The sequence below is a fragment of the Sphaerodactylus townsendi genome, unplaced genomic scaffold, assembly GCF_021028975.2.
Source record: "Sphaerodactylus townsendi isolate TG3544 unplaced genomic scaffold, MPM_Stown_v2.3 scaffold_24, whole genome shotgun sequence".
NCBI lineage: Eukaryota > Metazoa > Chordata > Lepidosauria > Squamata > Sphaerodactylidae > Sphaerodactylus > Sphaerodactylus townsendi.
The window spans coordinates 686569-711511 of record NW_025950407.1 but is presented as its reverse complement, the minus strand read 5'-3'; the positions used below and the strand labels follow the sequence as shown (position 1 = coordinate 711511).

At 65.5% G+C, this 24943-nt stretch overlaps 1 protein-coding gene across 1 annotated transcript in view; it reads left to right on the top strand.

Annotated features, from left to right (window-relative positions):
* The window catches only part of ADAM15 (ADAM metallopeptidase domain 15), a 99197-nt gene that overhangs the window by 23187 nt on the left and 51067 nt on the right, over positions 1 to 24943 (top strand). Inside the window, exons 7-12 of the mRNA XM_048482863.1 lie at positions 3570 to 3646; positions 5169 to 5349; positions 6625 to 6690; positions 8587 to 8655; positions 11558 to 11727; positions 14333 to 14501. Of these exons, the coding sequence (XP_048338820.1) occupies positions 3570 to 3646; positions 5169 to 5349; positions 6625 to 6690; positions 8587 to 8655; positions 11558 to 11727; positions 14333 to 14501 (732 nt within the window). The remainder of the gene's footprint in view (positions 1 to 3569; positions 3647 to 5168; positions 5350 to 6624; positions 6691 to 8586; positions 8656 to 11557; positions 11728 to 14332; positions 14502 to 24943) is intronic.

Sequence of the window (24943 nt, the reverse complement as noted above, 5' to 3'; positions counted from 1 at the left end):
GGCTTCTTCGGTTGGGTGGGTTTGATTTCGAGAAGGGGGGGCGGCTTTTTACATTCCACTTCTGTGCCTTGTTCCTTTGGTTTGATAATCGTATTGAAGAGGAGATACGCGGAGCACTTTGAAAAGCACTTTTGAGCAATTAGAGAAAATGGGCTCTCTAAATATCTGCTATTATCTTCTGTCCTCGACGCTGGCTGCGTTTTCCGGCAGTGGAATTCTCCTGCTGTGCTTGTTAAAATCCTAGTTGATTAATTGTGAGCTACCTTGAGCAGGGCTGCAAAGAGGAAGCAGAGACATATCCTACAAATGATGTGTGTGAGTTCAGTAGCATCTTAGAAACGAGCAATATCCTGGGCCCAGGTTTTTGTGGGTGAAAAGTCTTCTGTGTCAGACGTCGGCCTAAACCAAAATAGTGAAAAACCTAAATAGATAGAAACCTGCCTTCCTTCAGGCCCATTTCTTTCCAGAGTTTGTTCATGGTTTTCTCTGTTGGGTTTTTGGTGTAATAATCTGATAATCGAGGTGGATTGCCTTTGTAAATGGAGGATCTCTTGGACCACTGTGCATAATAGCTCCCAGTAAAGAAGAAGAAGAAGAGTTGGATTTATATCCACCACCACCCCTTTCTCTCCTGTAAGGAGATTCAAAGGGGCTTACAAACTCCCCCCCCCAACAAACACTTTGTGAAGTGGGTGGGGCTGAGAGCTCCGAAGAACTGTGACTCACTAGCCCAGGGGTAGGGAACCTGCGGCTCTCCAGATGTTCAGGAACTACAATTCCCATCAGCCCCTACCAGCATGGCCAATTGGCCATGCTGACAGAGGCTGATGGGAATTGTAGTTCCTGAACATCTGGAGAGCCCACAGGTTCCTAACAATACTCCCTGCATCTAGCCTGGGCGTCACCTGTAGCTGGCGCAGGTTGGACTGCACAAGCTAATCTGGTACCCCAGATAAGCCTCCACAGCTCAAGTGGCAGAGCGGGGAATCAAACCCGGTTCTCCAGATTAGAGTGCACCTGCTCTTAACCACTACGCCACGCTGACTCTCAATAGCTCTAGCTCCCTTTACTCCAGGAATTTGCCCAATATTATTTAAAGGTATGTTGAGCTTGTGGTTGTGAACCACTTCTTGTGGCACCGAGTTCCATGTGCTAATTTGCAGTGTATCAAGGAGGAGGGCCTAGTGCAGGGGTGGGCAATTATTTTTTCCATGGGGCCATATAAGAAACAGAAAAAATTGTGGAGGGCCGGGCCAAAAGGCAGGGGGGCGAGGTGCTTTTGAAAGCCCCGCAGAAGCCGGCAGCCAAGGCAACCAGCTTCTGCGGGGCCTTCAAAGACACCTCGCTCCCCAGCACAGCAGGGGGGCCAGTCAGGGTCATCCGGCGGGCTGGATGTGGCCCGCGGGCCGTATAATGCCCAGGTCTGGCCTAGTGTCAGTCAGTTTCATTGGAAGTCTCCTACTGCTGGTACCATAAAAAGGGTGACTTATCTTTTTGCTGTACCGTGCATAATTAATTTAAAAAAACTTTTTGTTTTGTGTTTAAAGACACGTTCATCACAAGTTGCATTTAATGGAAGGACCGAAACGTTATAGACAGAAAGGGGCAAACAAATTTGTGCAGTTTACACAAGACAGGTAGAAGCTGGGGTGGGGAGGGGGGCGGAATTATAGTTCTTTCGGAACTCTCTCAGCCCCACCTACCTCGCAAGGTGTCTGTTGTGGGAAGGGAAAGGGAGTTCGTAAACTGCTTTGAGACTCTTTCTTCTTCAGTTGAAGGGCGCTGGTTGCTGAACTAAGCAGAGTTGCATGGTGGTAACATCCCAGGACTTGCAGGGGCCACCTCATGTCCACCGGTATCCCCCACCACTATTTCATCATTTCCTGCTGGCAACCTTTCCCTACTTCCTTGGCTCTTCCCCACTTGGCTGCCAGCTTTCCTCTGTCTGCTGCCCGTCTTCAGCTATATCTATTATTTATTTACTTCCGTTATACCCCACCTTTCTCCACAGTGGGGTTCTCCAGGGCAGCTTACAGCATTCTTCTTTCCGTTTTTATCCTTACAACAATCCTGCGAGGTGGGAGGCTGAGCATGCATAACTGGCACAAGGCCATCCAGTGAGCTCCTGTGACAGAGTGGGAATTTGAACCTGGGTCTTGAAGATTCTAGTCTGAAACTCTGACCGTTACGCCACACTGCCTATTGTGGGGTGGCCAGTGTTGAACAGTAGCAAGCAGCCAGGCCTGGGTGAGTCACGCAAGTCACGTCAGGTCACGGAGTGGTTCCTGCCAGGTCTGGCACTAATGGGCCTTTCCTCAAACGGTCCTTAAAAGGGCCCTCCCCCTTGCCTTTTACTGGCAGAAACCAAGGCTTGAAAGCTGGCCATGCTGCTGTCGTTGCCTAGCAACCCTCACAATGGCTATTGCAGAGGACATTGTTTTCTTAAAGGGACAGGCATTGCTTCTACTATTTGAGGGGGATTTTAACCCCCCAGCTATATTAGGTTGATTGACAGATATCAGGTTTTGCAGCAAACCTGTGTGGAGTGTGGAGGGGGTCTGTCCTAGACCCTGGCCAGTGTCTGGATGGGAGTCCTCCAAGAAATATCAGGGATATAACACAGAGACAAATGACCTCTGGAGAGCCAGTGGTGGTGTAGTGGTTAAGAGCAGGTGAATTCTAATCTGGAGAACCGGGTTTGATTCCCCACTCCTCCACCTGAGTGGCAGAGGCTTATCTGGTGAACCAGATGTGTGTCCGCACTCCTACATTCCTGCTGGGCGACCTTGGGTTAGTCACAGTTCTCTCAGAACTCTTTCAGCCCCACCCGCCTTACCAGGTGTCTGTTGTGGGGAGAGGATTTTCTGTGGATCTGATAGCTAAAACACTCCAAAATGCATCCACCTTTCCAGCACAGCTGTAACGTATCTTTCCTGATACCTGAATTCTTCTCACTTTGACCTTCTTTTAGAACAGTGATGGTGAACCTTTTCGAGACCGAGTGCCCAAACTGCAACCCAAAACCCACTTATTTATCGCAAAGTGCCAACACGGCAATTTAACCTGAATACTGAGGTTTTAGTTTAGAAAAAACAGATGGCTCCAAGGCGCGCATTACTCGGGAGTAAGTTTGGTGGTAGTCGGTCGCTTTGCTTTGAAGCAACCGTGCAACGCTTCGAATGGGTGAATCACGACCCTAGGAGGGTTTAGAAGCAAGCCCCATTGCCAGCAACGGAGCTTACTCCCAGGTAAAGGATTGCGCTTAAGTTCTTCCCATGAAAATCAGTGGGGTTTAACAGCACTTAACAGGGTTACCTACATGTCATGCCCAGCGGCCCAGGCCAGCCTAGATGTGTGTGTGGGGGGGATTTTCCACCACGTCCACATGATGAACTCTGTGCGCATGTGCCCACAGAGAGGGCTCTGAGTGCCACCACTGGCACCCATGCCATAGGTTCGCCACCACTGTTTTAGAATGATTTCAGGGTTGAGTGTTGTGGGCTTGCCTCAAACTTCACATGCCGATGCCGGAGGCTGTGGTTTATACTTCCCGTTTCTCTCTGTTGCAGGGGAATTGCTGTTATCGGGGAAGTATCGAGGGATTTCTTGAATCTTGGGCCAATATCTGCATTTGCTCAGGTCTAAGGTAAGAACGGGAGCAGGAACGAAGAGAGAAGAAAGAACTCTGGGGGCTTCTATGCTCCGTCTCATCAAAAGATGTTAGTATGGCTAGCGGAGGTGCAGTGGTCAAGAAAATTGTATGCTTCCACGTCAGAATATAGTCCCGAACGAATCTGAGAATTATCTTTTGTTTTTATGCACTGCTTTGTCAAAATCATGATTTTGTGCATTACTGAGCACCGTACTTTGATACAAGAGCATGTATTTTTTAACTTTTAAACTTTCAAACAAATGGTTGGGAGCAGGGCTAGGTAGGCTCTAGGACCTGGGCGGAGCATTCTACAACAAAGAAGATCCAGCATGTTGAGTTCTGTGGTGGAGGAATATACAACCCTGCTAACATCTTTTTCTGAGACGGACTATAGACAGCGATCAAAATGTTATATTGGCACTTTGACACCTGAGACATCCATTACTGCATTTTGCCGTTTGCTGCCAGCAGTTAAGAACATAAGAACAAGCCAGCTGGATCAGACCAGAGTCCATCTAGTCCAGCTCTCTGCTACTCGCAGTGGCCCACCAGGTGCCATTGGGAGCTCACCTGCAGGATGTGAAAGCAATGGCCTTCTGTGGCTGATGCTCCTGAGCACCTGGTCTGCTAAGGCATTTGCAATCTGAGATCAAGGAGGATCAAGATTGGTAGCCATAAATCGACTTCTCCTCCATCAATCTGTCCAAGCCCCTTTTAAAGCTATCCAGGTGAGTGGTCATCACCACCTCCTGTGGCAGCATATTCCAAACACCAATCACACGTTGCGTGAAGAAGTGTTTCCTTTTATTCGTCCTAATTCTTCCCCCCAGCATTTTCAATGAATGCCCCCTGGTTCTAGTATTGTGAGAAAGAGAGAAAAACTTCTCTCTGTCGACATTTTCTACCCCATGCATAATTTTATAGACTTCCATCATATCCCCCCTCAGCCGCCTCCTCTCCAAACTAAAGAGTCCCAAACGCTGCAGCCTCTCCTCATAGGGAAGGTGCTCCAGTCCCTCAATCATCCTCGTTGCCCTTCTCTGCACTTTTTCTACCTCTTCAATATCCTTCTTGAGATGCGGCGACCAGAACTGGACACAGGACTCCAAGTGCGGTCGCACCACTGCTTTATATGAGGGCATGACAATCTTTGCAGTTTTATTCTCAATTCCTTTTCTAATGATCCCCAGCATAGAGTTTGCCTTTTTCTTAACATAAGTTAAGAAATGCAAATTCCATGCCTTGCTGTAAAGTATCCCTGGATAATAATTATTGAGTAACGTGTTAGTTTATTTTTAAAATGTTCAGGTAAACACATGGTTGTACAACCCCTAGTTACAGTTGTACATTTTCAGGGCTCTCCCCACCTCTTCTCTTCCCTCGTAACAACCACCCTGTGAGGTAGCTTAGCCTGCGAGAAATGATTGGTTCAAAGTGCACCAGAAAGCAACCCTAATCTCCCATCCCCAGGGGGTGAGCTGGCAACCCTATTCTCTAACACGGCTTTCTTTTCCAGTGGTCTCCTGGTTGTGTCCAGAGACCGAAGCTACGGCCTCGAGTCCCACGTCAAGGGGAACACGACGGACCACAGAGCCTACAGACTTCGTGCAGTCAGAGATGGCACCGGAGAATGCAGGCCCGTTTCTCTGTCCCATGGACAGCTTCATCCGCAGCCGGAGCAGCCTCTGCTACGTAGGGTACGCGCTACGACCTTCCTTCTCCTCATTTCCAACTTCTACACCGTGATTCTGACCTGGACTGTTAGAATTACCTGCCAACTTTTTTTTTAAAGGCCTTATCTGGAATCATAGAGTTGGAGGAGATCCCCAAGGGCCCCCGAGTCCAACCCCCTGCAGTGCAGGAACACACAATCCAAGCACTCCTGACAGATGGCCATCCAGCCTCTCTTTAAAAACCTCCAAAGAAGGAGACTCCGCCACACTCCGAGGAAGTGCATTCCACTGTCGAACAGCCCTGACTGTCAGAAAGTTTTTCCTGATGTTTAGTTGGAATCTCTTTTCCTTCCCCTTGAACCCGTGACTCCTGGTCCTAGTCTCTGGAGCAGCAGAAAACAAGTTTGCTCCCTCACCAACATGGCATCCCTTCAGATATCTCAACATGGCTGTAGTCTGACCTGGACTGTTAGAATTGCCGGGAGTGCCTGCCAACTTTTTTTTTAAAAAGGCCTTATCTACTTACAGAATGTTTTGGTTCCCACCTGGCTAGCCTCAGATGGCAAGGGGCCCCAACATAGGACCTCTGAGGATGACTGAAGCAGAAGGGCAATTTTATTTGGGGGCAGGTGGCCCTTAAGGTACGCCTCCTTCAAACCATATAGGGCTTTAAAAGGTCAACAGCAGCACTTTGAATTGTGCCTGGAAGCAAACCTGGAGCCAGTGTAGAGGAAGCAAGGCTAGAATTAAGAACATAAGAACAAGCCAGCTGGATCAGACCAGAGTCCATCTAGTCCAGCACTCTGCTACTCGCAGTGGCCCACCAGGTGCCTTGGGGAGCTCACGTGCAGTATGTGAAAGCAATGGCCTTCTGCGGCTGTTTCTCCCAAGCACCTGGTCTGCTAAGGCATTTGCAATCTGAGATCAAGGAGGATCAAGATTGGTAGCCATAGATCGACTTCTCCTCCATCAATCTGTCCAAGCCCCTTTTAAAGCTATCCAGGTTAGTGGCCATCACCACCTCCTGTGGCAGCCTATTCCAAACATCAATCACACGTTGCGTGAAGAAGTGTTTCCTTTTATTAGTCCTTATTTGTCCCCCCAGCATTTTCAATGAATGCCCCCTGGGTCTAGTATTGTGAGACTCAATTATGCGATCCCTCGGCACTCAACATTCTGGGCAGTCTTCAAGGGGCGCCCCATGTAGAGCAGGTGTCAGGGCACGTTGGCGTTTCCACTTGCTGAAGGACTGTTGCATACCTGATGGGATCCGGCTCAATGTTTCCTCCCTTCTCTCAGGGTAAGCGGCAGGTGGACCCCGAACACGGATACGTGGAACTGGTGATGGTGGCCGACCATGCTGAGGTGAGATGCCCCAGTGGCCCCTGACCCAGATCTTGCTCTGACCTCTCCTATGCCTTGATTTTTCTAGAGAAGACATCAACAGGGGAAGGTGTATCAGAGAGATTGGTAACTCTCTGAATATGTGACCGTAGTGGATCAGTGGATCAGGCCCTGGGGTCCTAGGCTACGGGAATAGTCCAAGGTCACTTGGGAATGTCCAAGGTCACTTGGGAATGCTGGTGCCTCGTTGGAGTTTCCTAATGCGGTCATCTTGCTGAAGCTAAAAAAGCTGAGGTCCGGTCAGTGCTGTCAAGCCCCGGATCTGGACCAATACCGGACTCAGTGATTACAATCCAGAAGTCTTTTGTTGTCAGACGGCGGTGTAGCCCTAGAAGAAGCCAGTTCTAAACATCGGCTCGTCTAGCATCCCTCTTGATGCCCTAAAGCAGTGGTGGTGAACCTATGGCACGGGTGCCAGAGGTGGCACTCAGAGCTCTCTCTGTGGGCACGCACCCCCCCCCACACACACATCTAGGCTGGCTTGGGCCACTGGGCTGGATTATTAGCATTAAACCTAAGACCTAGTTTTGGGGAAGCAGTGTGGGTAACCCTGTTAAGCACTGTTAAACCCCACTGATTTTCATGCGAAGAACAAAAGTGCAATCCTTTTCCTGGGAGTAAGCTCGGTTGCTGGCAATGGGGCTTCCTTCTGAGTTAACCCTCCAAGGGTTGTGATTCACCAATTGGAAGAGTTGCACGGTTGCTCCAAAGCAAAGCCACCGATTACCACCAAGCTTACTCCCGAGTAACACACGCCTTGGAACCAACCGTTTTTCCTAAACTGAAACCTCAGTGTTCAGGTTAAATTGCCATGTTGGCACTTTGCGATAAATAAGTGGGTTTTGGGTTGCAATTTGGGCACTCGGTCTCGAAAAGGTTCGCCATTACTGCCCTAAAGGTTCCCCCTGGCCACCCTGCTTCCTTCCATCTCCGGAAACATCAAGGCAAAACAGTACAAAGCAAAAAGGCGACAACCGTTCCTTCTCAAGCTAGCAGGAGGGTTCTCAGCCCAACTGGTGCTTGGGCACAATTTATTGTGGCCCAGGAGAATGCCAGACAGCCTCGGCCCGGCCTCAAGGGGTGCCCCACGGCAGGCTCCAATAAAGCAGGCCTCTCTCAAAGTTGAAAGAGAAGTAAATGGCTTGCTCCAGGACTCGGCCTGCCCCAGCGCCCCTCCCACGCCCCCCTGTGGTCCCGGCGGCGGTAAGTGGGGTGGAGTCGAGGCGTTGGAGCAGGTCGGGGCCCGGGCGCCATTTTCTCCCGGTACGCCTCTGCTCTTACCTTGTGGGTTTCCCTGAAGGTTCTGTTTGACTTTAGATCGGATCTTGTGCGGATCTTCTTGAGCAAACGGAAAAGAAAGTTAGAAGCATAAGCATAAGCATTTTTTATTGTCATTGTGCACGCACAACGAAATTTACAGCAGCATTCCTCGATGCACACAATTCCAGACTCATACCCCATCCTCACTTTCCCCTTCCTCCACCCATCCCTACACAGCCCCAGACACATCAACACGAAGCCGCAGAGTTCAGCATCGCCGCAGCTCTAGAGTAGAAGCTGTCTCTAAACCTCTTTGTCCTAGTTTTGATAGACCTGTGTCGTCTGCCGGATGGTCACAGTTCAAAAAGAGAGTGTGCCGGATGAGACGGGTCTCTCAGAATATTTTGGGCTTTCTTTAGGCTCCGGGAATTATAGAGTTCTTCCAAGGAGGGGAGAGGGCAGCCGATAATCCTCTGTGCAGAAGTGATCACCCTTTGGAGCGCCTTCCTATCTGCCACTGTGCTAGGTCGGCGAAGTCTTTACCGATGTCCGGCCATCTCTGCCCGAAACGATCCCAGTGTGATTCTCTCGTTTCAGTACGAGCTGTATTTCGACCTCAACCAAATCCAGATCCGGATGCTGGAAATCGCTAGCCATATGGACGGGGTGCGTAGCCAACTTTGCAGATTTGACAGTGTGGACAAGAGAGGGTACCGATCAGCCTGTTAATAGGATTCTGTTGGTGCTACATTCTGAATGTAAAAGGGTGGTCCCTGCCCCGAGGAACTTGCAGTCAAACTGGGGTTGTGAAGGTGAAAAGGGGGGAAAAACAGAATCACAAGCCTGGATTTCTATAGGGGCTGAAGAGCAGGAGGTTTGAATGGGAAGGGATTGGGTGGCAACTTCCCACTAAGAGAGCAACGAGGGAGAATAGGTGGAGCCGTAAAGGCAGAAGGACGCTTTGGGAGGGCAGAGATGGAAAAGAGAAGGCTTCAGTAGAGTTGGCAGCCTTGAACTCGGCCCGGGAGTTCATGGTGTAGTGGTTAAAAGCAGGTGGATTCTAATCTAGAAAACCTGGTTTGATTCCCCACTCCTCCACCTGAGTGGCAGAGGCTTCTCTGCTGAACCAGATGTGTTTCCGCACTCCTACATTCCTTCTGGGTGACCATCGGCTAGTCCCAGTTCTCTCAGGACTCTCTCAGCCCCACCTGCCTCACAAGGTGTCTGTTTATTTTATTTATTTATTTATTAGATTTTTATACCGCCCCATCCCCGAAGGGCTCTGGGCGGTGTACAACATTTAAAACACAATATAATTAAATAAACATTTAAAAGCATGCTTATAAAATTCCCCTAACATATAATTCGGCCAAGTATAAAACTCAAGTTTAGATTTAAATTTAAATTCAAAATGTAGGTGGCGTCCAGCGTTCCGAAAATATAAAGTCCCTCCCTCCCCGCGGCGTAAAGCGGGAGTGCATGGCGAAGTCTCATTAGGTGGTTAGCGCCCAGATGTTAAGGGCCAAGGAAGGGGCACTATTAGCGGCTGGTTCCTCCAAAGCGCCCGGCTGAACAGCTCTGCCTTACAGGCCCTGCAGCGGACTTCTGTCCCAAGAGGGTCCTGACAGCTGGTGGAACAGCCGCTCCTACCAGGCCGGGGCCAGGGCTGTAGCTGTCCTGGCTCCGTGGAGGCCAGCCGCATTACCGAGGGGCCAGGGACCATCACAGTAGATTGGCCTCCACCGATCGGAGAGTGGGCCGCCAGAGGGATCGCATGGGGGTGATGCGGTCTCAAGATTATCGATGGCCCCAGGCCGCTTAATGGCCTTAAAGGTCAGCACCAACACCTTTGAAGATGATCCGGAACTCATTGGAAGCCAATGCAGCTGCCGCGAAAGCACAGTGCTGAATGTGTTCTCGAAGCCGCTGCCTGTAAGCAGACGTCGCTGCTGCATGGTGAACTTTCACAGTTTTAATCGGGCCGGGTCAAACGCTAAGGGAAGGCCCGCGTAGATGCCGAAGTTAAGCAATAGTCTAATCTGGAGATGACCGTTGCGTAAAATTGGATCACAGAGGCTAGATCCGCCTTCTGGAGAGTGAAGGGGCCAGTCGCCGGGCCTGACGAAGGTGGAAAAAAGCAGCCCGGGTTGTATGGGCCACCTGGGTCTCCATTGAGAGAGACAAATCCAGGTGGACCCCCAGGCTGCGGACGGAGGGGGTCGGCGTGAAGTGGGCGTGTTGTGGGGTGAAGAGGGGAAAGGAGCTTGTAGGACACCATTAGTCTCCTTACAGGATTTAAAATGGGGGGATCCGAAATTGAGTGGGATTAAAACGTTCTAAATTAATACTGTATAGATTACAAAGGCCAGAACTAGTGGTGGGAGCCAAAAAATTTGAGTAACAGGTTCCCATGGTGGTGGGATTCAAACTGTGGCGTAGCGCCAATGGGGATGGGCAGGGCACAACGGGGGCGTGGCCGGGCATTCCAGGGGCCGGGCATTCCCGGGCGGGGCTGGGGCAAGGACACAGCCGCTGCGCCGGTCCTTGGGCGGGAAACGAATGCACGCAGGCGCAGGCTGCCACGCACGCCGGTGCAGCTCCTGCTAGACTGCTTCAAGTTCTGTGCGCTACTGCTGAGAGGAGGGGCGTAACTAAGGCAAAAATCACGTGGCAAAATCACCCATTAGTCACCCCCTCTCGGCACACACAAAGAATTAGTAACCTACTCTCGGGAACCTGTGAGAACCTGCTGGATCCCACCTCTGGTAGAACGGTTCTAGATTGAAGCTGAAGCATGCCCCGCCCTGTGACATCACCAAGCCCGCCCCATGACATCACCCGGCCTTAGTTAAAACCTGGAGAGGGCATTTATAGGTAAGGAAGTGACACTGGGAGAAAAGTGTTTGCACAAATAGAGAACAAAATATACAGCTGGAATAAAGGGTTGCTGAAGCCTGTGACCCTGCCCTTTTCATTTTTAGGGTGATGAATGAATGTATTTATTGTTTAAAATCAAAGGCCGTCACGATGCAGAATTTTTAAAAAACCCCACGCAGCAAATATACAACATTTCATCCATTCTCAGTAGCTAGGCACAAGCGCATGATCTCTGATAATTGATATTTGACTGGTATTCCGGGGCCAAAAGCGATAGTTGTACCCTCTTTCCCCGAATATAAGACATCCCCGGAAAATAAGACGTAGTGGAGGTTTTGCTGACGTGCGAAATATAAGGCATCCCCCGAAAGTAAGACGTAGCAAAGTTTTTGTTTGGAAGCATGCCCGACGAACAGAACACAGGAAAAATAAGACATCTCCTGAAAATAAGACATAGCGCATCTTGGGGAGCAAAAATTAATATAAGACACTGTCTTATTTTCGGGGAAACACGGGGTATGTAATAAGAGGGTTGGTGTCTGATAGGAGAAAGATCCGTTTTTCTAAACCGGGTGAGAGGTGATTCTCTCAATACGATTTCTCTCTGTTACTTTACATGGCCGAACAGAAGTGATTCGAGCTTTCAGTCTCTTTCTAAGCCTCCCTTTCTCCTCAAATTTACCCCATGCAGTTTTACCGTCAGTTGGGCCTGCGGGTGGCGCTCGTGAGCTGTGAAGTCTGGACCGACCAAGACAAGGTGTCCGTGGAGGGGCGTCCTCACCTTATACTGGAGCGCTTCCTGCGCTGGAGGCAGCAGGTGCTGCTGCCGAAGGTTCCACACGACAGCGCCCAACTTATCACGTAAGGGGGTGTTCGGGTGAAGGGGCTGGTGGCATCCCAGAAGGATGCGCGGCGGATCATTAATGGCGGAACTCACCGTCACATAGGTCAAGGGGTCTGCAACCTGTGGCTCTCCAGATGTTCATGGACTACAAATCCCATCAGTCCCATGTTGGCAGGGGCTGATGGGAATTGTAGTCCATGAACATCTGGAGAGCCACAGGTTGCAGACCCCTGGGTCAAGGGAATGGGATGCACATGCAGAATAATGCACTTTCAGTCCACTTTCACAAGTGGATTTTGCTATTCCACACAGTAAAATCCAGCGGCAAAGTGCACTGAAAGTGGATTGAAAGTGCGTTATCCTGAGTGTGCGGAAGGGGCCTAAAAGTTGCAGCGAAATTATACAGACATTCTACAAAATCCTAAGATAATCAACAGGTTTTACCATTTAAAAAAAAAGAATTCTAATAGATTATAATAATAAAAGATTGATAAGTGATTTCTATCGTGATTTTTTTCCTCACAAAGCCCACATCTTACTATCGAATTAGCATATTATGATTACTCCGTCAGTTTTCCCCTATGTGATCCTTTTTTAAATGCAGTCTCCGATATGCTAAAACCTACCCAACTTTTCATTATTCATCTTATTTTTGAAAATAATGTGAAAAATACGTTTTCCATTTTGCTTGGAATTCTCGATTCAGTCTCTCGTCCACGGAGCCCATTAGCTTTGCCATTGTTAGGAGCTCCCTTCGTTGATTTCCCCGGTTTGCTAAACTAGGGCATTCTTCTGCCTTCCGTTTTATTGCAAATACCGCTGTAGCCTCTGTTGCTACTGGGTCTTTTCTACATCAGGAATAACTCCTTTCCTCCTGCACCCACCTGTGCTTGCTCTGCATAGCTACATTACACACTATAACCACGACTCTAGTGTACCGAGGAACAATAAACAAAAAAAAACAACAACACCAGTCCTGCTGCGTACGAACACACACTCGTGCACACAAATTTCTATACTTAATCATTTACTGAAGTGAACTGAAAAGTGAATATAAGTGCGCTGTTATCTAGAACAGTTACGAATATACATAAATACAAAGACACTTGGTGGGCCACTGCGAGTAGCAGAGTGCTGGACTAGATGGACTCTGGTCTGATCCAGCAGGCTAGTTCTTATGTTCTTATTGACTGTGTAATGAAACACAGATTAAAATTAAAGATGCAGTCCATTAGAGTAGATAGTAATAGTCAGCATACTTTGGTTAGCGGTTACAATAGCTGTACACCTTCTTTGGGAGTGCAAAAATATCCAGCAAAAAGGCATTCTAAAACGCCATCCGCGATGAGATGTTTTTGTGAGCGTTTCCTCAGCAGAATGCTCTGGCCATTAGGGACAGTAGTAGTTCTCTGCTACTGTAGCACCTGATCGTATCCTGTATTTAATACTGTTGAAAGTTCCTGCGTTGATATGGCATTGAATTACCCGTTCGCAGAGGAGTACTACTGTACCTAATGGTCACAGCATTCTACTGAGGAAGTTTTAGAATCCCTTTTTCTGGATATTTTTGCACTCCTAAGAAGGCGTACCGCTATTATAACCACTAACCCGAGTCCCTTATGTATGCTGACTATTGCTATTTACGCTGAAAATTAAATTTAATCTGTGTTTCGCTACACAGTTAAAAACAAAAAGAATTCCAATTATGGACAGTGTATGAAACATGGATGGAAGAAGCCGGATTTAACAAAGAACTATGGAATAAGAGAATAAGAAGAATGAATCTCCTGCTGCTTGCATAAAACAATCAATAGAAAAGGGGGGGAGGGGGGAAATGAAAAAATGTGTAGATGAAATGAAGATATTGAATGTAACAAATGTATAAATATTCTATACAATAAAAATCTATATTAAAAAAAAACAAAAAGCATTCCTAGATCATAATTATGTATGCAATTGAATTTTTTGTACATGTGTATTGTTAGTGGTTTGGAATTTTTTTGTAAGAACGTAAGAAAGAACCTGCTGGATCAGACCAGAGTCCATCTTGTCCAGCACTCTGCTACTCGCAGCGGCCCACCAGATGCCTTTGGGAGCTCACGTGCAGGAGGTGAAAGCAATGGCCTTCTGCGGCTGCTGCTCCCGAGCACCTGGTCTGCTAAGGCATTTGCAATCTGAGATCAAGGAGGATCAAGATTGGTAGCCAGAGATCGACTTCTCCTCCATAAATCTGTCCAAGCCCCCTTTAAAGCTATCCAGGTTAGTGGCCATCACCACCTCCTGTGGCAGCATATTCCAAACACCAACCACACGTTGCGTGAAGAAATGTTTCCTTTTATGAGTCCTAATTCTTCCCCCCAGCATTTTTAATGTATGCCCCCTGTAATTTTGTGTTTGTGTATTTATGTGTGTTCATAGCCGTTTTAGATGGAAGTGCACTTATATTCACTTTTCAATTCACAGTAAATTAGTAAGCACAGACGTTTGTGTGTGTCTGTGTATTCTTAAACAGCAGGACTGGTGAGATTTTTTTGTTTATTGTTCGCTCAACAGAGCCACCGTTTTTCTTTCGCCGTCGCGTTTCATGCAGATTCCTTCTCTTTCTCTCTGTTATCTTCTCAGGGGCTCCCCGTTAACCGGCGGCGCAACAGGGGCGTCCACTCACGCTTCCATCTGCTCCGGACGCTCCGGAGGGCTGAGCATGGTGAGTCCATCTCTCCCAATTTCCTGGGGAACTGGTGCAGCAGAGCCCAAACATCTGGCTGCCCCTGATTCGGATCTCTCCTTTGTTGTGACCTCAACCAGGAGCCTCGAACAAGCCATTCCCCCCCCCCCCCCAATCATGTTTTACTATGGGGATAGCAGCGCTGGCCTACCTTATAGGGTTGCTGGAAGGACGACTGAGATAATATGACGAGAGCTGGCATGGTTTGATAGTTTGAGTGTTGGATTAGGATCTGGGAGGCTTGGGTTCGAATCCGAGTTTTGCCATGGAAACGTACCGGGTGACCTTAGATCAGTCTATCTCTTTCTCTCAGCCTAACCTACCTGTGAGGAAAAATTCTAGCAGGGTGTCCAACATTATCAGCTGCTTTGGATTCCCATTGTGGAGGTCAGCGGGGTATAAATGTCTAAGTTAATAAAACACAGGCACTGATATGAGAATGAAGTGTTCAGTCAGTCAGCGAGAGTGGTGGGCGGTTGAGAACAAGTGGATTCTAATCTGGAGAACCGGGTTTGATTCCCCACTCCTCCACTCGAGTGGCACAGGCTTATCTAGTGAACCAGATGTGTTTCCGCACTCCTACATTCCTGCTGGGTGACGTTGGGCCAGTCACAGTTCTCTCAGGACTCTCTCAGCCCCACCTGCCTCACAAGGTGTCTGTTGTGGGGAGAGGAAGGGAAAGGAGCTTGTCAGTCACCGTGAGACTCCTTACAGGAGAGAAACGTGGGGTATAAATGGAAACTCTTTTTCTTGTTTTCATTAGAATCATGTGTTTTGCAGAGAGAGAAAATCCCTCTCCTAATATGATGCTTTCTACAAAATGATATACTCCATGAAAAAGGGGACCTTTTGGGGTTCCTCGGGGGGTGGGGGGGTCGGTTTTAGTTCTTGGATGCTGACTGTATTGTTGTTATCGGTTTTAATAGGGAGACAGGGCTAGTATTATATTTGTGCTGGTTTTTAACTTTTCCCTATCTGCATATATTTATTTGTACACCGCCCTGAGCCCTCCAGGGGAGGGCGGTATAAAAATCTAATAATAGATAGATAGATAGATAGATAGATAGATAGATAGATAGATAGATATGGGGGGGGTGGGGGGGGGGGGGGGTGGGTGGGGGGGGGGGTGGGGGGGGGGGGGGGTGGGGGGGGGGGGGGGTGGGGGGGGGGGGGGGTGGGGGGGGGGGGGGGTGGGGGGGGGGGGGGGTGGGGGGGGGGGGGGGTGGGGGGGGGGGGGGGTGGGGGGGGGGGGGGGTGGGGGGGGGGGGGGGTGGGGGGGGGGGGGGGTGGGGGGGGGGGGGGGTGGGGGGGGGGGGGGGTGGGGGGGGGGGGGGGTGGGGGGGGGGGGGGGTGGGGGGGGGGGGGGGTGGGGGGGGGGGGGGGTGGGGGGGGGGGGGGGTGGGGGGGGGGGGGGGTGGGGGGGGGGGGGGGTGGGGGGGGGGGGGGGTGGGGGGGGGGGGGGGTGGGGGGGGGGGGGGGTGGGGGGGGGGGGGGGTGGGGGGGGGGGGGGGTGGGGGGGGGGGGGGGTGGGGGGGGGGGGGGGTGGGGGGGGGGGGGGGTGGGGGGGGGGGGGGGTGGGGGGGGGGGGGGGTGGGGGGGGGGGGGGGTGGGGGGGGGGGGGGGTGGGGGGGGGGGGGGGTGGGGGGGGGGGGGGGTGGGGGGGGGGGGGGGTGGGGGGGGGGGGGGGTGGGGGGGGGGGGGGGTGGGGGGGGGGGGGGGTGGGGGGGGGGGGGGGTGGGGGGGGGGGGGGGTGGGGGGGGGGGGGGGTGGGGGGGGGGGGGGGTGGGGGGGGGGGGGGGTGGGGGGGGGGGGGGGTGGGGGGGGGGGGGGGTGGGGGGGGGGGGGGGTGGGGGGGGGGGGGGGTGGGGGGGGGGGGGGGTGGGGGGGGGGGGGGGTGGGGGGGGGGGGGGGTGGGGGGGGGGGGGGGTGGGGGGGGGGGGGGGTGGGGGGGGGGGGGGGTGGGGGGGGGGGGGGGTGGGGGGGGGGGGGGGTGGGGGGGGGGGGGGGTGGGGGGGGGGGGGGGTGGGGGGGGGGGGGGGTGGGGGGGGGGGGGGGTGGGGGGGGGGGGGGGTGGGGGGGGGGGGGGGTGGGGGGGGGGGGGGGTGGGGGGGGGGGGGGGTGGGGGGGGGGGGGGGTGGGGGGGGGGGGGGGTGGGGGGGGGGGGGGGTGGGGGGGGGGGGGGGTGGGGGGGGGGGGGGGTGGGGGGGGGGGGGGGTGGGGGGGGGGGGGGGTGGGGGGGGGGGGGGGTGGGGGGGGGGGGGGGTGGGGGGGGGGGGGGGTGGGGGGGGGGGGGGGTGGGGGGGGGGGGGGGTGGGGGGGGGGGGGGGTGGGGGGGGGGGGGGGTGGGGGGGGGGGGGGGTGGGGGGGGGGGGGGGTGGGGGGGGGGGGGGGTGGGGGGGGGGGGGGGTGGGGGGGGGGGGGGGTGGGGGGGGGGGGGGGTGGGGGGGGGGGGGGGTGGGGGGGGGGGGGGGTGGGGGGGGGGGGGGGTGGGGGGGGGGGGGGGTGGGGGGGGGGGGGGGTGGGGGGGGGGGGGGGTGGGGGGGGGGGGGGGTGGGGGGGGGGGGGGGTGGGGGGGGGGGGGGGTGGGGGGGGGGGGGGGTGGGGGGGGGGGGGGGTGGGGGGGGGGGGGGGTGGGGGGGGGGGGGGGTGGGGGGGGGGGGGGGTGGGGGGGGGGGGGGGTGGGGGGGGGGGGGGGTGGGGGGGGGGGGGGGTGGGGGGGGGGGGGGGTGGGGGGGGGGGGGGGTGGGGGGGGGGGGGGGTGGGGGGGGGGGGGGGTGGGGGGGGGGGGGGGTGGGGGGGGGGGGGGGTGGGGGGGGGGGGGGGTGGGGGGGGGGGGGGGTGGGGGGGGGGGGGGGTGGGGGGGGGGGGGGGTGGGGGGGGGGGGGGGTGGGGGGGGGGGGGGGTGGGGGGGGGGGGGGGTGGGGGGGGGGGGGGGTGGGGGGGGGGGGGGGTGGGGGGGGGGGGGGGTGGGGGGGGGGGGGGGTGGGGGGGGGGGGGGGTGGGGGGGGGGGGGGGTGGGGGGGGGGGGGGGTGGGGGGGGGGGGGGGTGGGGGGGGGGGGGGGTGGGGGGGGGGGGGGGTGGGGGGGGGGGGGGGTGGGGGGGGGGGGGGGTGGGGGGGGGGGGGGGTGGGGGGGGGGGGGGGTGGGGGGGGGGGGGGGTGGGGGGGGGGGGGGGTGGGGGGGGGGGGGGGTGGGGGGGGGGGGGGGTGGGGGGGGGGGGGGGTGGGGGGGGGGGGGGGTGGGGGGGGGGGGGGGTGGGGGGGGGGGGGGGTGGGGGGGGGGGGGGGTGGGGGGGGGGGGGGGTGGGGGGGGGGGGGGGTGGGGGGGGGGGGGGGTGGGGGGGGGGGGGGGTGGGGGGGGGGGGGGGTGGGGGGGGGGGGGGGTGGGGGGGGGGGGGGGTGGGGGGGGGGGGGGGTGGGGGGGGGGGGGGGTGGGGGGGGGGGGGGGTGGGGGGGGGGGGGGGTGGGGGGGGGGGGGGGTGGGGGGGGGGGGGGGTGGGGGGGGGGGGGGGTGGGGGGGGGGGGGGGTGGGGGGGGGGGGGGGTGGGGGGGGGGGGGGGTGGGGGGGGGGGGGGGTGGGGGGGGGGGGGGGTGGGGGGGGGGGGGGGTGGGGGGGGGGGGGGGTGGGGGGGGGGGGGGGTGGGGGGGGGGGGGGGTGGGGGGGGGGGGGGGTGGGGGGGGGGGGGGGTGGGGGGGGGGGGGGGTGGGGGGGGGGGGGGGTGGGGGGGGGGGGGGGTGGGGGGGGGGGGGGGTGGGGGGGGGGGGGGGTGGGGGGGGGGGGGGGTGGGGGGGGGGGGGGGTGGGGGGGGGGGGGGGTGGGGGGGGGGGGGGGTGGGGGGGGGGGGGGGTGGGGGGGGGGGGGGGTGGGGGGGGGGGGGGGTGGGGGGGGGGGGGGGTGGGGGGGGGGGGGGGTGGGGGGGGGGGGGGGTGGGGGGGGGGGGGGGTGGGGGGGGGGGGGGGTGGGGGGGGGGGGGGGTGGGGGGGGGGGGGGGTGGGGGGGGGGGGGGGTGGGGGGGGGGGGGGGTGGGGGGGGGGGGGGGTGGGGGGGGGGGGGGGTGGGGGGGGGGGGGGGTGGGGGGGGGGGGGGGTGGGGGGGGGGGGGGGTGGGGGGGGGGGGGGGTGGGGGGGGGGGGGGGTGGGGGGGGGGGGGGGTGGGGGGGGGGGGGGGTGGGGGGGGGGGGGGGTGGGGGGGGGGGGGGGTGGGGGGGGGGGGGGGTGGGGGGGGGGGGGGGTGGGGGGGGGGGGGGGTGGGGGGGGGGGGGGGTGGGGGGGGGGGGGGGTGGGGGGGGGGGGGGGTGGGGGGGGGGGGGGGTGGGGGGGGGGGGGGGTGGGGGGGGGGGGGGGTGGGGGGGGGGGGGGGTGGGGGGGGGGGGGGGTGGGGGGGGGGGGGGGTGGGGGGGGGGGGGGGTGGGGGGGGGGGGGGGTGGGGGGGGGGGGGGGTGGGGGGGGGGGGGGGTGGGGGGGGGGGGGGGTGGGGGGGGGGGGGGGTGGGGGGGGGGGGGGGTGGGGGGGGGGGGGGGTGGGGGGGGGGGGGGGTGGGGGGGGGGGGGGGTGGGGGGGGGGGGGGGTGGGGGGGGGGGGGGGTGGGGGGGGGGGGGGGTGGGGGGGGGGGGGGGTGGGGGGGGGGGGGGGTGGGGGGGGGGGGGGGTGGGGGGGGGGGGGGGTGGGGGGGGGGGGGGGTGGGGGGGGGGGGGGGTGGGGGGGGGGGGGGGTGGGGGGGGGGGGGGGTGGGGGGGGGGGGGGGTGGGGGGGGGGGGGGGTGGGGGGGGGGGGGGGTGGGGGGGGGGGGGGGTGGGGGGGGGGGGGGGTGGGGGGGGGGGGGGGTGGGGGGGGGGGGGGGTGGGGGGGGGGGGGGGTGGGGGGGGGGGGGGGTGGGGGGGGGGGGGGGTGGGGGGGGGGGGGGGTGGGGGGGGGGGGGGGTGGGGGGGGGGGGGGGTGGGGGGGGGGGGGGGTGGGGGGGGGGGGGGGTGGGGGGGGGGGGGGGTGGGGGGGGGGGGGGGTGGGGGGGGGGGGGGGTGGGGGGGGGGGGGGGTGGGGGGGGGGGGGGGTGGGGGGGGGGGGGGGTGGGGGGGGGGGGGGGTGGGGGGGGGGGGGGGTGGGGGGGGGGGGGGGTGGGGGGGGGGGGGGGTGGGGGGGGGGGGGGGTGGGGGGGGGGGGGGGTGGGGGGGGGGGGGGGTGGGGGGGGGGGGGGGTGGGGGGGGGGGGGGGTGGGGGGGGGGGGGGGTGGGGGGGGGGGGGGGTGGGGGGGGGGGGGGGTGGGGGGGGGGGGGGGTGGGGGGGGGGGGGGGTGGGGGGGGGGGGGGGTGGGGGGGGGGGGGGGTGGGGGGGGGGGGGGGTGGGGGGGGGGGGGGGTGGGGGGGGGGGGGGGTGGGGGGGGGGGGGGGTGGGGGGGGGGGGGGGTGGGGGGGGGGGGGGGTGGGGGGGGGGGGGGGTGGGGGGGGGGGGGGGTGGGGGGGGGGGGGGGTGGGGGGGGGGGGGGGTGGGGGGGGGGGGGGGTGGGGGGGGGGGGGGGTGGGGGGGGGGGGGGGTGGGGGGGGGGGGGGGTGGGGGGGGGGGGGGGTGGGGGGGGGGGGGGGTGGGGGGGGGGGGGGGTGGGGGGGGGGGGGGGTGGGGGGGGGGGGGGGTGGGGGGGGGGGGGGGTGGGGGGGGGGGGGGGTGGGGGGGGGGGGGGGTGGGGGGGGGGGGGGGTGGGGGGGGGGGGGGGTGGGGGGGGGGGGGGGTGGGGGGGGGGGGGGGTGGGGGGGGGGGGGGGTGGGGGGGGGGGGGGGTGGGGGGGGGGGGGGGTGGGGGGGGGGGGGGGTGGGGGGGGGGGGGGGTGGGGGGGGGGGGGGGTGGGGGGGGGGGGGGGTGGGGGGGGGGGGGGGTGGGGGGGGGGGGGGGTGGGGGGGGGGGGGGGTGGGGGGGGGGGGGGGTGGGGGGGGGGGGGGGTGGGGGGGGGGGGGGGTGGGGGGGGGGGGGGGTGGGGGGGGGGGGGGGTGGGGGGGGGGGGGGGTGGGGGGGGGGGGGGGTGGGGGGGGGGGGGGGTGGGGGGGGGGGGGGGTGGGGGGGGGGGGGGGTGGGGGGGGGGGGGGGTGGGGGGGGGGGGGGGTGGGGGGGGGGGGGGGTGGGGGGGGGGGGGGGTGGGGGGGGGGGGGGGTGGGGGGGGGGGGGGGTGGGGGGGGGGGGGGGTGGGGGGGGGGGGGGGTGGGGGGGGGGGGGGGTGGGGGGGGGGGGGGGTGGGGGGGGGGGGGGGTGGGGGGGGGGGGGGGTGGGGGGGGGGGGGGGTGGGGGGGGGGGGGGGTGGGGGGGGGGGGGGGTGGGGGGGGGGGGGGGTGGGGGGGGGGGGGGGTGGGGGGGGGGGGGGGTGGGGGGGGGGGGGGGTGGGGGGGGGGGGGGGTGGGGGGGGGGGGGGGTGGGGGGGGGGGGGGGTGGGGGGGGGGGGGGGTGGGGGGGGGGGGGGGTGGGGGGGGGGGGGGGTGGGGGGGGGGGGGGGTGGGGGGGGGGGGGGGTGGGGGGGGGGGGGGGTGGGGGGGGGGGGGGGTGGGGGGGGGGGGGGGTGGGGGGGGGGGGGGGTGGGGGGGGGGGGGGGTGGGGGGGGGGGGGGGTGGGGGGGGGGGGGGGTGGGGGGGGGGGGGGGTGGGGGGGGGGGGGGGTGGGGGGGGGGGGGGGTGGGGGGGGGGGGGGGTGGGGGGGGGGGGGGGTGGGGGGGGGGGGGGGTGGGGGGGGGGGGGGGTGGGGGGGGGGGGGGGTGGGGGGGGGGGGGGGTGGGGGGGGGGGGGGGTGGGGGGGGGGGGGGGTGGGGGGGGGGGGGGGTGGGGGGGGGGGGGGGTGGGGGGGGGGGGGGGTGGGGGGGGGGGGGGGTGGGGGGGGGGGGGGGTGGGGGGGGGGGGGGGTGGGGGGGGGGGGGGGTGGGGGGGGGGGGGGGTGGGGGGGGGGGGGGGTGGGGGGGGGGGGGGGTGGGGGGGGGGGGGGGTGGGGGGGGGGGGGGGTGGGGGGGGGGGGGGGTGGGGGGGGGGGGGGGTGGGGGGGGGGGGGGGTGGGGGGGGGGGGGGGTGGGGGGGGGGGGGGGTGGGGGGGGGGGGGGGTGGGGGGGGGGGGGGGTGGGGGGGGGGGGGGGTGGGGGGGGGGGGGGGTGGGGGGGGGGGGGGGTGGGGGGGGGGGGGGGTGGGGGGGGGGGGGGGTGGGGGGGGGGGGGGGTGGGGGGGGGGGGGGGTGGGGGGGGGGGGGGGTGGGGGGGGGGGGGGGTGGGGGGGGGGGGGGGTGGGGGGGGGGGGGGGTGGGGGGGGGGGGGGGTGGGGGGGGGGGGGGGTGGGGGGGGGGGGGGGTGGGGGGGGGGGGGGGTGGGGGGGGGGGGGGGTGGGGGGGGGGGGGGGTGGGGGGGGGGGGGGGTGGGGGGGGGGGGGGGTGGGGGGGGGGGGGGGTGGGGGGGGGGGGGGGTGGGGGGGGGGGGGGGTGGGGGGGGGGGGGGGTGGGGGGGGGGGGGGGTGGGGGGGGGGGGGGGTGGGGGGGGGGGGGGGTGGGGGGGGGGGGGGGTGGGGGGGGGGGGGGGTGGGGGGGGGGGGGGGTGGGGGGGGGGGGGGGTGGGGGGGGGGGGGGGTGGGGGGGGGGGGGGGTGGGGGGGGGGGGGGGTGGGGGGGGGGGGGGGTGGGGGGGGGGGGGGGTGGGGGGGGGGGGGGGTGGGGGGGGGGGGGGGTGGGGGGGGGGGGGGGTGGGGGGGGGGGGGGGTGGGGGGGGGGGGGGGTGGGGGGGGGGGGGGGTGGGGGGGGGGGGGGGTGGGGGGGGGGGGGGGTGGGGGGGGGGGGGGGTGGGGGGGGGGGGGGGTGGGGGGGGGGGGGGGTGGGGGGGGGGGGGGGTGGGGGGGGGGGGGGGTGGGGGGGGGGGGGGGTGGGGGGGGGGGGGGGTGGGGGGGGGGGGGGGTGGGGGGGGGGGGGGGTGGGGGGGGGGGGGGGTGGGGGGGGGGGGGGGTGGGGGGGGGGGGGGGTGGGGGGGGGGGGGGGTGGGGGGGGGGGGGGGTGGGGGGGGGGGGGGGTGGGGGGGGGGGGGGGTGGGGGGGGGGGGGGGTGGGGGGGGGGGGGGGTGGGGGGGGGGGGGGGTGGGGGGGGGGGGGGGTGGGGGGGGGGGGGGGTGGGGGGGGGGGGGGGTGGGGGGGGGGGGGGGTGGGGGGGGGGGGGGGTGGGGGGGGGGGGGGGTGGGGGGGGGGGGGGGTGGGGGGGGGGGGGGGTGGGGGGGGGGGGGGGTGGGGGGGGGGGGGGGTGGGGGGGGGGGGGGGTGGGGGGGGGGGGGGGTGGGGGGGGGGGGGGGTGGGGGGGGGGGGGGGTGGGGGGGGGGGGGGGTGGGGGGGGGGGGGGGTGGGGGGGGGGGGGGGTGGGGGGGGGGGGGGGTGGGGGGGGGGGGGGGTGGGGGGGGGGGGGGGTGGGGGGGGGGGGGGGTGGGGGGGGGGGGGGGTGGGGGGGGGGGGGGGTGGGGGGGGGGGGGGGTGGGGGGGGGGGGGGGTGGGGGGGGGGGGGGGTGGGGGGGGGGGGGGGTGGGGGGGGGGGGGGGTGGGGGGGGGGGGGGGTGGGGGGGGGGGGGGGTGGGGGGGGGGGGGGGTGGGGGGGGGGGGGGGTGGGGGGGGGGGGGGGTGGGGGGGGGGGGGGGTGGGGGGGGGGGGGGGTGGGGGGGGGGGGGGGTGGGGGGGGGGGGGGGTGGGGGGGGGGGGGGGTGGGGGGGGGGGGGGGTGGGGGGGGGGGGGGGTGGGGGGGGGGGGGGGTGGGGGGGGGGGGGGGTGGGGGGGGGGGGGGGTGGGGGGGGGGGGGGGTGGGGGGGGGGGGGGGTGGGGGGGGGGGGGGGTGGGGGGGGGGGGGGGTGGGGGGGGGGGGGGGTGGGGGGGGGGGGGGGTGGGGGGGGGGGGGGGTGGGGGGGGGGGGGGGTGGGGGGGGGGGGGGGTGGGGGGGGGGGGGGGTGGGGGGGGGGGGGGGTGGGGGGGGGGGGGGGTGGGGGGGGGGGGGGGTGGGGGGGGGGGGGGGTGGGGGGGGGGGGGGGTGGGGGGGGGGGGGGGTGGGGGGGGGGGGGGGTGGGGGGGGGGGGGGGTGGGGGGGGGGGGGGGTGGGGGGGGGGGGGGGTGGGGGGGGGGGGGGGTGGGGGGGGGGGGGGGTGGGGGGGGGGGGGGGTGGGGGGGGGGGGGGGTGGGGGGGGGGGGGGGTGGGGGGGGGGGGGGGTGGGGGGGGGGGGGGGTGGGGGGGGGGGGGGGTGGGGGGGGGGGGGGGTGGGGGGGGGGGGGGGTGGGGGGGGGGGGGGGTGGGGGGGGGGGGGGGTGGGGGGGGGGGGGGGTGGGGGGGGGGGGGGGTGGGGGGGGGGGGGGGTGGGGGGGGGGGGGGGTGGGGGGGGGGGGGGGTGGGGGGGGGGGGGGGTGGGGGGGGGGGGGGGTGGGGGGGGGGGGGGGTGGGGGGGGGGGGGGGTGGGGGGGGGGGGGGGTGGGGGGGGGGGGGGGTGGGGGGGGGGGGGGGTGGGGGGGGGGGGGGGTGGGGGGGGGGGGGGGTGGGGGGGGGGGGGGGTGGGGGGGGGGGGGGGTGGGGGGGGGGGGGGGTGGGGGGGGGGGGGGGTGGGGGGGGGGGGGGGTGGGGGGGGGGGGGGGTGGGGGGGGGGGGGGGTGGGGGGGGGGGGGGGTGGGGGGGGGGGGGGGTGGGGGGGGGGGGGGGTGGGGGGGGGGGGGGGTGGGGGGGGGGGGGGGTGGGGGGGGGGGGGGGTGGGGGGGGGGGGGGGTGGGGGGGGGGGGGGGTGGGGGGGGGGGGGGGTGGGGGGGGGGGGGGGTGGGGGGGGGGGGGGGTGGGGGGGGGGGGGGGTGGGGGGGGGGGGGGGTGGGGGGGGGGGGGGGTGGGGGGGGGGGGGGGTGGGGGGGGGGGGGGGTGGGGGGGGGGGGGGGTGGGGGGGGGGGGGGGTGGGGGGGGGGGGGGGTGGGGGGGGGGGGGGGTGGGGGGGGGGGGGGGTGGGGGGGGGGGGGGGTGGGGGGGGGGGGGGGTGGGGGGGGGGGGGGGTGGGGGGGGGGGGGGGTGGGGGGGGGGGGGGGTGGGGGGGGGGGGGGGTGGGGGGGGGGGGGGGTGGGGGGGGGGGGGGGTGGGGGGGGGGGGGGGTGGGGGGGGGGGGGGGTGGGGGGGGGGGGGGGTGGGGGGGGGGGGGGGTGGGGGGGGGGGGGGGTGGGGGGGGGGGGGGGTGGGGGGGGGGGGGGGTGGGGGGGGGGGGGGGTGGGGGGGGGGGGGGGTGGGGGGGGGGGGGGGTGGGGGGGGGGGGGGGTGGGGGGGGGGGGGGGTGGGGGGGGGGGGGGGTGGGGGGGGGGGGGGGTGGGGGGGGGGGGGGGTGGGGGGGGGGGGGGGTGGGGGGGGGGGGGGGTGGGGGGGGGGGGGGGTGGGGGGGGGGGGGGGTGGGGGGGGGGGGGGGTGGGGGGGGGGGGGGGTGGGGGGGGGGGGGGGTGGGGGGGGGGGGGGGTGGGGGGGGGGGGGGGTGGGGGGGGGGGGGGGTGGGGGGGGGGGGGGGTGGGGGGGGGGGGGGGTGGGG